Here is a 12,395-nt window from a genome sequence, read left to right on the forward strand (position 1 = left end):
AAGCAGAGAGTTACCTACAAAGGAGTTCTTATAAGACTATCAGCTGAAACTGCAGGCAAGAAGGGACTGGCAAGAAGTACTCAAAGTGATGAAAAGCATGCACCTACAATCAGGATTACTCTATCCAACAAAGCTATCATTTAGAATGGAAGGGGAGATAAAGTGCTTCCCAGACAAGGGAAAGCTAGAGGAGTTCATCATCACCAAGCCTTTATTATATGAAATATAAAAGGGAGTTAATTTAAGAAAAAAAAGGATCAAACTATGAACATTAAAATGACAACAAACTCAAAACTGTCAACAAATGAAATCTAAAAAATAAAAACAAAATCCAACTAAGCAAACCAGATAGGAACAGAATCATAGGTATGGAGATCATCTGGAGGTTTATCAGCTCAGAGCGGGGAGGGGTAGAAATGGGGAAATGGTGCAGGGATTAAGAAGCATAATTGGGAGGTACAAAGTCAACAGGGGAATGTTGAGAATAGTGTAGGAAAGGGTGAAGCCAAAGAACTTACATGTATGACCTATGTACATGAACAAAGAGGTGTGGGACTGCTGGAGGGAAGGGGGATACTGGGCAGAGGGGAGTAAAGGGGAAAAAATTGGGACAACTGTAATAGCATAATCATTAAAACACACTTAAAAAAGGTTTTGTAAAAAAGACTATTTATTTATTTTTAGTAGATGGGAAGGGAGGGAGAAAGAGAGGGAAACAAAGAACAATGTGTGGTTGGCTCTTCCACGCCCCCAACTGGGAACCTGGCCTGCAACCCAGGCATGTGCTCTGACTGGGAATCAAACCAGTGACCTTTCGGTTCATAGGCTGGTGCTCGATGCACCAGCCGGGGTGCACCTATGTTTTTAAACTAAAATGGTCACTAATGGAAATTCCTAGTCAAAAACACCTACATAAAACGGTCACTAACACAATTACGTAATAACATTTTGAACAACACTTTTCATAAAGCTGAAAGACCCTACTTAAGTATTTTTCTAAAAGCCAAAATAAGAGTCACTAACAATTTTCAGTTTAAGCCTGACTCTAGAAATAATTAATCATGGAAGTAACCCAGGAGTAGCCATTTACCTTTTCGTTCGGTCTTGGAACAGAGGCGCCCTCCTCTGAAAGATGAGGCCTCCTTGCTCTGGTGCCAGAGTTGAATTACATTCTGGGCCACATGAGCACAGTAAATGCTGAGCACAGGGATTATCACAGCACCTCAGCCAGTCCCTTCACAGGAGGCAGTGTCTTTGCCAAGGTCTCCTTTCATCCCTGGATTGTAACTGAGAGGAAAGGCCCCTTCTAAGTTCTCAGCTGCCAGAAACAAGAGATTCAATACGGATTTACTTAAGGGCTTTTGCCAGAGATCTGTGGGATTCATTCTGTCTAACATAAAACAGCCTCACAGCAGCTTACACTAAGGCCTGGTATGTTTTCACAGTTCATTTTGTATAGTCAAAATTATTTTTCCTAAAGAAAAGTTCTTTACTTCTTTTGTTATATTTTTGTGCACATGCTTTTCCTAGGAGGGCAAGATAAAGATGCTTCCACACACAAAAATATATGTCCATGTTAAGAGAAGAAAGGCTTTCCTGAAATTTTAAATCACATCTCCTATTGTTATTTTAAAAGAATAAATAATCAGAATAAGATCATTATATATAATGTATTAAGAGACATGATAATTGTTATATTTTATAATGTGGTCATTAAAGGAGCTTAAAAATATGTCTTCATACCAAGTAAAAATAAAAACATGGTAGTACTTACAAAAACAAAACTTATCTTAGGGAGAGTGGTGTTCGACATATTGTTGTACTTCATAATTTCCTCCTCAAGATCTTGAATATATTTGGCACATAATAAATACTTACGGCTATTTTCTGCCCAACTTTTTATTTTCAATAATTTTAAACATATAAAATTGTTCCTATATTTGTATCTATTTTTAATATAAGTCTATAGGTGCAAAAAGCCATACATGTACATTATTACTGATAGTTCATATTTGTGTGATTTAAAGTTCCTTATAAATTAAATAATGGAAATTCAGAGAATGCTACATAAATAAAACCTGCCTTTCAACAAACAAATGGGGTTGATTTGTGATCTCTTTTCATTTACAGTAATTTACATCTGGATATAAGAGTATTTTCTCATATTAACATTTCCACTAAACAATGAAATTATTCCCAAAGTTAAAAACCTTTATTTGCTTTCACTTATTTAGGAGACTAAAAAACTAAAACTATTTTCTTCCAAGAAGCTGGAGCTTAGTTTACGGGTCAAAATTAAGTAAAAATCTCGAACAAAGCTCATTCCCCTAATTTAAGAACATGCGTCTTTTAGTCCTACTGTTGCTGTTTCTTTTAATCTATGTGCATATATTATGTTGATTAACAAACTTTGTAATAATTAGTTGTCTACACTGAACGATCAGGAGATCTCACATGAGAACCCAGCTTTCCAGTCTCTTTTGAGACATCAGCCACAGTGGGTCTTAATTGCCACACGACAACTACTGGCTGAGCCTGAGCAGTGACCACCTCTGACTAGGGCAGGCTCTTCCCACTTTGTCAGAGTTACACCCACTGTCAACTGCTTGCCCCCTTCCCTACAAGCTTATGAGCTGGAGGAACCTGGTCTACAACATTACTTCCCTGTTTTATCATGTTGAAATGATCGAAAATACTCTTAATATGTTATGATACATAGTTTGTGATTAAAGTTCTGGGTTTTTAAAACATTGGTTGATTTTAGAGAGGAGGAAAAGAGAGGGGAGGGGAAGGAGAAAGAGATAAATTTGTTGTTCCACTAATTTTTGCATTCACTGGTTGATTCTTGTGTGTGCCCTGACCAGGGATTGAACCTGCAACCTTGGAGTATCAGGACGATGCTCTAACCAACTGGGCTACCTGGCCAGGGCCAAAGTTCTGGATTTTTAAAAAATCATGTTATTCCCTAATAAATTCTGTGATATCTTATCCCCACTTTCCATTCACAACTGCTCAGATGGTAAAGATGAAAATACAACACAGTCATACAGAGCCTTAATTCTGTCTCCATTTCAAATAGAGTCAAACACTTATGAGCTAAGAAAAAAGGTTAGCAAAATTGTATCATAAATTATTTCCAAGTAGTCACATGCTTTAAAAATATTATACTTGTGTGTAACAAGGGATAGGAAACACTGCTTCCCTGTTAGAGACGATTCTGAGATACCCTTTGGAGACTTCTGGTTGCTATGATACATATAAGAGAGCAGTATAACCATTTATTTGCAGGAACAGGGAACACACAGTACCGAAATTGGGAATAAAATGACAGATTTTTAGAATAAAGTTCATGATAGTGTTTTCCATGTTCTTAGATAAAAAAAAAAAAAAATGAGATCAAGAAGGGTTACAATAAATTCTTGATAGGCTAACATAAGATTAATAAGGCTAGAGATAATTACGAAGCAGCTCTGAACTTTTGAGGCAACTATGATCCCTGTACTATATTAAGGCATCCAGTCATAAAAAAAACTTTCTTAAATGAAGTTGTACACTTGTTACTTTATGTAAGACAGTGCATCAACAACTTGAGGGAGGGTATCAAGGCACAGGGAAGTCTAAGGAGACATCACTAAACTGAAGAAATGTCTAAGATGGTGAGTTTATATGACAAAGCAACAAGCGGTAAGAACCAGAACAGTAGTAAAGAAGTGTGATGTTAGAACATAAGTGAGAAAGAGAACAAGGTACCTTTTTTCTTTTTTAAAGCTAGGCCTATGTCACAGGTTAAGTATCAAGCTACCTACAAATACTTTATGCTAGAAATGGTTCCATGGACACAGGCCTTGCCCAGACATGAAGCAGCAGATAAAAGAAATGGCATTTGGCCACACATTCTCAATTATCATCACTGACTACATTCCTCTAAGGGCAGAAGATAATCCATAACCTTGTCTTCCTTGAAGAGAATGAAGGTGAAGGTATGCACATAATTTTCTCTTTGTTTCAGTTTTCAGATGTCCTGTATCTTTGTAATAATGCTCCTGGGTTTGGCCGAGGTGAGCATGAGTAAAAGAAAGGGAAATGTAACAGATGAACAGAAGACAGAAAGCTTCAGACCCAGCTTCTCTCTTTCCTCCCTGTCAGCCAACAGTTTTACCTTTTCCATTGAATTGGCAAGAAAGAACAGTTCTGAAAACCACACAAAGAGGTGTTTTCTTTTTTATTAGAGAGAGTGTCACACGGCTGCTCCAGCAAGCCTTTGCTGCTCCGGGCTACAGACGCACTGTTTCCAACACCCCTCTTGGCACCGGGAGAAAGCCTCTAAAAACCGGGAGGCCAGTTTTCAAAAGGGAATAGTTTATGCCTTTAAATGTGATTACTAACGTTTCAAGTTCTACATATTTATCTGTTTCTGAGTTCAGCCACTACGCTGAAACTTTTAAGCAGGCTGAACAAAGCTTCAGAATAATTTGAGTTTGATGGTACTCAGCCCTGCCATGATAAACTACTTATTAATCTCATTCCATTCATGTTAATATAGAAAATTCTCCTAGTAACAAAATAAATATATGTTTAATGCAGAAAAACTTGATAATCTGATCTAACCCAAAGATAACCACTGTTAACATGTAGGTGAACATTCTTTCAAGGAGCACAGCATTAGGAGTGTGGGTGCTTTGACTAGATGTTCTGGATGCAAATCTTACTAAGCCCTTGAGCACATTTAGCTGAGCACAATTTGTGTGGACAAACTATTTAATCTCACTGAACCTCGGTTTTTTCTCATCCATAAAATGTACATAAAAATAGTTCCTATCTCACAGGGTACGGTGAGAATTAAATGAGGCAATATATACAAAATGCTGGGAACAGAGCTTAGCATGTAGTAAGTGTATGAGCAGTGTTATCTATTCTTTCTACACAAATAGTTACACATACATTTCTTCACCATTAAATGGTCTCATATATAAACGCTGTTTTGTAGCCTGCTTCCATCACTTAGGAGTGGGTTGCAAATATATTCCTGTGTTCATAAATATCTTTTCACTATATACACAGGACCCTTGGCAGAGATGCTGCAGGCAGTACCTAACCACAGATTGTTACGCTTTTATAGCACATGAATCTACCACTCTCAGCCCAGCTAGATGAATAAGAAATAGCAACTGGGGCAAAGGCACGGCACACATCTTCAAAACATCCAGAAGCCAATGATGTGGCCTGGCAGCTCTGCTCAAAGGTCATCATAACTAGGCAAAGCCAATCAGAGCCTCTCTCAGGAAGACTGAAAGAGAGATCCACAGAGTCAACTGACAGGTGATTAGTGCCTAGGGAGTGAAAACGCAAAACAAGAAGTGGTAAGCAGAAGCCCGGAGGCTGTGGTTGGCAAGGCAGCTCCTCCACTATGGAAGGGAGGGACAGGGCCACTGATGTGGTGGCCAGATTGCTTGTGCTACATGGCATTCCCACTGTCCACCCACTGTGAGCAAGACCTGCATGTGCACCATGACCCAAGATTTCATTTCTGCACAGCCTGGCTGGGCAGCTACTGCAACACTGTCATATTCTTCCTCATTTACCTGAAAGGCCTCTAGGCATGTTTGCTCCTTACAACCCAAAAGTGCCTACCTCCATGGCATTTATGTGACTGCTCTAGTGTACACTAAAAAAGTCGTAACATTTTGAAAACTAAATAAATCCCTGAACAGTAAATTCTGCTTACAAAAGCTACCCTTTAAGGGCAATGAAAAATATCAACCAACATCCTCTCTAATTCCAAGTCTTTTCTTTTAAGTATATTTTACTAATTATGGTATTACAATTATCCCAACTTTTTTTCCCTTTGCCCCTCTCCACCCAGTACCACCCTTCTGTCCATCAATCCCCCAGCTCTTGGACTTCCGGCCAAGATGGAGGCCTAGACAGACACTCTGCGTCTCCCTCTACAACTAAGAAGGAATACAACTACTTCAAAACTGGAGACAACCAGAAGTTCCAGAAAATCAAGCTGCAAAGATATAAAGAAGAAATACTCATCCAGACAGGTAGGAGGGACGGAGCCGGGGCAGAGAGGACACGCTGTGGTGGTGGCAGTAGTAGCAGGCTGGCGGAAAGCACAGTCACACATTTTAAAAAGTAGGGAGGGACACTGGGGGAGCACTCCTAGCACCAGACCAGACCGCACAGCTCACGGTTCCAGTGCCAGGGAAAATAAAGCCTCATTGCTTCTGACTGTGCTAACCAGTGGGGGTTGGGGCAAAGGAAGAAACTACCAGTCTCTCCATAGAGTCCATTTTTTTAAAGGGCTCCCACAGTCCTAGAAGGTCCGCAGACTCACCCACTCTGGGAACGATGGCCAGGGCAACAGCTAGGGAGGCGCCAGTCCCATATGGAAGTGGGAGAAGTGCCTGGAAAAGGGGCCAGTGCTGAGCAGGCAGCATTGATCCCTCTCAGACCCCTCCCCAACACACAGCGCCACAACGTGGTAAAAAGGGGTACCTTGTACTGACGAATCCCTAAGGCTCTGCCCTACAACATAACAGGTGCGAGAGCTCTACCTAAGACACAGAGGCAAACAAACACAGGAGCCTGTCAAGATGAGGAGACAGAGAAGTATGGCCCAAAAGGGGGAATGGATCAAGGTTCCATTGGGAGAACTAAGCGATGAGAAGATAGCCAACCTAACAAGCAGAGTTCAAAACACTGGTGATAAAGATGCTCACAGACTTGACAGAGATGCTTAAGTACAGCAAACGCAAAAGGGAAGAAGTGAAGACTATCTTAAATAAACAAAGGAAAATCCACACAAAACCAATGGTGAAGGGAAGGAAACCGGGATTCAAATCAATGACTTGGAACATAAGGAAAAAATAAACAGTCAACCAGTACAGAATGAGGAAACAAGAATTGAAAAAATGAGGAGAGGCTTGGGAACCTCTGGGACAACTTTAAATGTGACAACATTTCTCTCATTTTTACTGTTTGTACAAACATTTGCATTTGATAACTTATCCTAAAGTCCAAGCAATCCATGGCCATTTCTTATGCTCTCAATATAATGGAATAAAGTACAAGGTATGGAATGACTCTCCTTTGACTGGAGGGAGAAATTTTGCTCAAAGTCAGACAGAACTCTTCAGGGCTGAGAATGGCAGGCTGAGTTTAACTTTAAGCTCAGGATTCCCTTCAAGAAAGAAGGTAGATCAGATAGTGAACATATGAGAAGCATCATTTAGTTATCTGTATTAGATCATTCACTTTCTCATGTCATAAGCACACTACTCCTACTTCACTCTATTTTCCCTTTTACCAATTGAAGGATGATGCACAATTTCCAGAACACAAAGGTGTGGTGCCCTGTATTTTGTCCTACTTCCTCACTTCATTTCCTAAGACAATCATCTAATTTCCTACATCTTAGCTGCATTTGCATAACTTGGCGACAGTTCAGCCATAACACTCAAAAACAAAACAAGAATAGTAACAACTAATAGAAGCTTTCCTGAGATACGAGCAAATCCAAATGCTCTTTACAAAGGAAGAGCTGTCAGAGTTCCCCCACAACTCCTAAAACCAAGTAGCAAGTTTTGCACAACATCTTTGAACTTTTTCCTTTCTTTCAATTCTACAACCATCACTCTATTTCAGGTCTTCCAACAACCTGTCTGAATCCACAACTGCCACAGTAAGTCTGTCGAACATCACTCTCGCCTTAAGTGCCTTACAACCTACCTATAGGGGCCAATTGGTTTTAAATCAAAAGGATGCAGTTGAGGTCCACCAATTACCTTACCGCACTTATTCGAATAGCCAAACCTTTGGTATCCTCCAAAAGGAAGGGTAATAATTTCCATCTGGGTATTCTTCAGGGCTTTTATTATTCCATTTGTCACAGAAGCATGCATTATGGTAATTACTTTTTGTTCATCTAGCTGTGTACTATGCACAGAAAGGAGGATTTAAAGTAGAAAATAATCTTTGTCCTCAGAGATTACAATCTAGTTATAGATACCAAATACGTAATAAAATGAGACTGACAAGAATTCCTTGAGTATTCCAAGGGTAAGATTAGCCTAAGAGTACTTCAGCAAGTGCTGGACCCAAAACAAATGTACAACTTAGACCTGTTTTAAGTGTTATTTTATGTTCTTAGAATCAGTCTTACATCCCCTCTGGAACAAGGAAATGGATCAAAAAATACTACTGATGTGGTGAGGGGAAGTAAATGGGAGTAATGAAACTTACACCTCCAATTAGGAGTTCCTAAATGAGATAACATAAACAGAGCAAAGCACGGTGTTGCCACATGAGGCTATGGGGAAATATTTGTTCCTTCCTCCTGGTTTTGAATTGCAAACTCTTAGTTTCTCCAGTCTAACTGTAAGCTCTTGAAGTTAGTGAATAAGGGCCTAAGACTTCACTTCTTCTGACTGTTTATTCTAGAGTATCTAGATAGATATACTGGGCATGATGCAGAAACTCAACAAACGTATGTAGAATATCATGTGATTAATTTTTTTAAAAGGTGTTATCTCTTGAGCTACACCATTAACAGCTTCCGGCTAACAGAACTGTTGTTTTAGCCACTGCTCAATGGCCTGGACCCAGGAAGCACAGGAGAACAAGGGCTGCCTCTTCCTCATCAAAGGTTAATGAGAACGAACCATTTATACCAAGACTGCCTGCTCTTCTTATTTCTTAGGGCTGATGAACTATTTGATTCTTGATCTTATGCCACAGGTAAGAGATGCAGTGTTGGAAGAGAGCCAAGGGAAATCACAGGCTGTCTGGTATAATTAGATACCGTCACTACTATGAGCCCTTTCCTTGCATAAAGTGGTGCTTGATAAACATTACCATGTCAGAACCTGATCACAGGAGACACATGGTAACTGTTAAATGCTTTCTATGATCATGAGTGTGTTTATCAGCAAGTGGTAGCAAATGAAAAAACTATTGACATTAAAGGTTCATGATACAGGGTATACCACTTTCTTTTTTCTCAGTGTATACCTCCTCGCAGACTTCACGAACTGCTGCCACACTTGGCTCCTCCTCAGGCTCCATGCCTCCTCCAGGGACAATCCATCGGTCTGGATGGCGACTACTGCTCACAAGTAGCACCTGAAAGTCACACAGGTCACATGAGTGGTTAAAACCTCAAAAGATACACTCATACAAATTGAGAGTTTAAGCACCATAAAAGTAAAAGTCCCTAAGGCCCCTTTGTTTATACCTCTCCAAATCACTTCTTGTAAGGCAGCTTTCATTTCTGTTTGAAAAAGCAGACCATCTGCCTAGTAAAAGCAGAAGGGCATCTAAACCAGTGGCCATTACCTGTTTTCCTCTCAGATTCTAACTCCTGTCCTATCTATCCCCTCCCTCCGTTCTTTCTCTAAAGCCATTTGAATGCAGAGCTGACAAAATTTTTTTTTTAATAGTCTATAATGAGCTTATGAATGTTGTGAAGGGCTGGCCAGACGGAAAGAAACCCTCAGCCCATGGTTGGTACCACAGTCCCAACACTTTCCTCCAAGGTTCTCACTCCTGTGTGTCCTAACTCCTGCTTCATCAGATGGCCAAGGCCAATACAACATGCCACCCTAGGCTCCAAGTGTGCACTGAGAGCCTAACTGACTCATCTACATGTAAAGTAGAAAAATTTCTTTTCATCATGCTGTCAGCTGAGATAAAACTGGATTTTTTCACTAGAAAATTTTATTAAGAAATAAGAAGAAAAACAAACACAAAAGTATTGATTACAGAATAGTTTATTACTTCAAACTTAACCAGCATTTTAGTCATGGCTGAGATAAAATCTGGAATTTCCCTAGTCCCTCTTCCTTACCCGCCTCTAAGATAGATGCTAAACAAAATTAGCTGCCCTCATTTGGGAGAAAAGCTGGGTTGGCATTATTTCCAAAACAAAAGGAATCCTCAACTGTTCCCTGGACCACCACTTTCTGATGTCTTTTGAGCCTCCATCCTTATCCCAAACCATATTCCTTACCCTACCCCTTCACCTCTAAGCCCACCCCAGCACTTAACTTCTACTCTGCAGTCAGTCATCTTTGTTGCCTAAAAGAAAATATTTACTTCCTGCCCTGACTGGTATAGCTTAGTTAGTTGGGCAAAGTCTCACAAACAGAAAGGTCGCTAATTGGACCCCCAGTTAGGGCACATGCCTGGGTTGTAGGTTTGGTCTCTGGTCAGGGCACATATAAGAGGCAACCAACTGATGTCTCTCTCTCACACTTACATTTCTCACCTCTCTTTAAAAAAATTAAGCATAGTTTATTGATTATGCTATCACAGTTGCCCCAATTTTCCCCCCTTTGCCTCCCTCCACCTGGAACCCACCTTCCCTCCAGTAATACCCTCCTTAGTTCATGACCATGGGTCACGTGTGTTAAGTTCTTTGGCTTCTCCATTTTCTATGCTATTCTTAACTTCCCCTGTCTATTCTGTACCTACCAATTATGCTTCTAATCCCTGTACCATTTCCCCATTCTTCCCCTTCCCTCTCCCAGCTGATAACCCTCCAAATGATCTCCATATCTATGATTCTGCTCTTGTCCTGGTTGTTTGCTTAGTGTGTTTTTTAGATTCAGTTGTTAACACGTTGCATACGGGTGGCGAGAATTCCCATCATATGTAAAAGGCATTTAAATTCCCCGGTACACAACGTGTTAATAGCTGTGAATTTGTTGCCATTTTACTGTTCATGACTTTGATCTTCTTTTTCTTAAATAAGTCCCTTTAACATTTCCTGTAACAATGGCTTGGTGGTTGGTGGTGATGAACTCTTTTAGCTTTACCTTGCCTGGGAAGCAATTTATCTGCCCTTCCATTCTAAATGACAGCTTTGCTGGATAGAGTAATCTTGGTTGTAGATCCTTGCTTCTCATCACTTTGAATACTTCTCTATTGCTGCTTTAAGATTCTCTCTTTATCTTTAATGTTTGGCATTTTAATTATGTGTCTTGGTATGGTCCTCTTTGGGTCCAACTTGTTTGGGATTCTCTGTGCTTCCTGGGCTTGTATGTCTATTTCCTTTGCCAAATTAGGGAAGTTTTCCTTCATTTTTTTTTAAATAAGTTTTCAATTTCTTGCTCTTCCTCTTCTCCTTCTGGCACCCCTATGATTCAGATGTTGGCACGTTTGGAGATGTCCCAGAGGTTCCTAAGCCTTTCCACCGCCCCTTTTTAAAATCCTTATTTCTTCTTTTGTTCTAGTTGAATGTTTAGCTCTTCTTTATGTTCCAAATCGTTTATGTAGATCCTGGCTTCATTCCCTTCTCTGTTGGTTTTCCTGTGGATTATTCTTTATTTGACTTAGTGTAACCTTCATTTCTTTATTTTTTTGCCATACTCAAGGAGTTTTCTGAGCATCCTGATAACCATTGTTTCGAACTCTGCATCTGATAGGTTGGCTGTCTACATTTTACTTAGTTCTTTTCATGGGGTTTTGTTCTGTTCTTTCATTTAGGCCATATTTCTTTGTCTCCTCCGTTTAGCAGCCTCCATGTGTTTGTTTTTGTATATTAAGTAGAGCTGTTTTTACTCCCTGTCTTAGTACTATGGCCTATGTAGAAAAGACACCCATATATTGTGTGGGGTGGAGCCTTAGGTAATTGCCAGCGTGGGGCAACCCTCTTCACCACTTTGTGGCTATTTGGGGAGGTCTTGGAGAGGGGATAATGCCACTGCCTGGTGGCTGAAGGAGCCAGAGCCCATGTTGGCCTGAAAGCCCAGGCCATAGCTGAGGTTGCCGTAAGTCAGGCTCAGCCCACCTGAGTAGCTGCATGTGGTCTTGGTATGGATACTCATGATCTGCAACCCAGACTACTGCTGGTTTTCCTCGCCCTCCATCAAGTTGTGGTAGGTGGTGATCCCTACATCCAGAACCAGCTCGATGTTCATGAGCTCCTGGTACTCATGCAGCTGTTGGGCCATGTCCTGCTTAGTGGTTCTCAGAGCAGCTCGGCCACCTTGGCCTGAGCATACTTGACAGCCAGCTCCCCACACTGCTCGGCATCAGCAATGGTGGCCTCCAGGGAAGCCCTCTGACCTTGAGGCCCTCAATCTCAGCCTGGAGTCGACTGATATTCTGGTTCATTTTTCACCTCAGAAATCTCCGTCTTTGTGCGATGCAGGTCATCTCTGTGTTTCCCAGACAACACCTGCAGCTCCTCATACTTGATCTGGTATGTGACCTCAGCTTCAGCCCAGCTGTGGTTGGTGATCACTTTGTACTAAGCCTTGACCTTGCCAATGATGTCATCCAGGTCCAGCACTATGGACATGTCAGAGATCTGGGACTGTAGTTCTTCATACAGCTGTCTGTAGAAGTTGATCTCATCAGTGAGCCCTTCCAGGTGTGACCCCAGCTCA

General features: G+C 40.8%; 1 protein-coding gene across 1 annotated transcript in view; it reads right to left on the reverse strand.

The window, feature by feature from the left end:
* The window catches only part of NUDT3 (nudix hydrolase 3), a 111,505-nt gene that overhangs the window by 35,192 nt on the left and 63,918 nt on the right, over positions 1–12,395 (reverse strand). The window contains exon 2 of the mRNA XM_090282236.1: positions 9,016–9,126. Coding sequence (XP_090138362.1) covers positions 9,016–9,126 — 111 coding nt within the window. The remainder of the gene's footprint in view (positions 1–9,015; positions 9,127–12,395) is intronic.

This window comes from Furipterus horrens, unplaced genomic scaffold (assembly GCF_987537825.1).
Source record: "Furipterus horrens unplaced genomic scaffold, mFurHor1.1.pri manual_scaffold_6, whole genome shotgun sequence".
Taxonomy (NCBI): Eukaryota; Metazoa; Chordata; class Mammalia; order Chiroptera; family Furipteridae; genus Furipterus; species Furipterus horrens.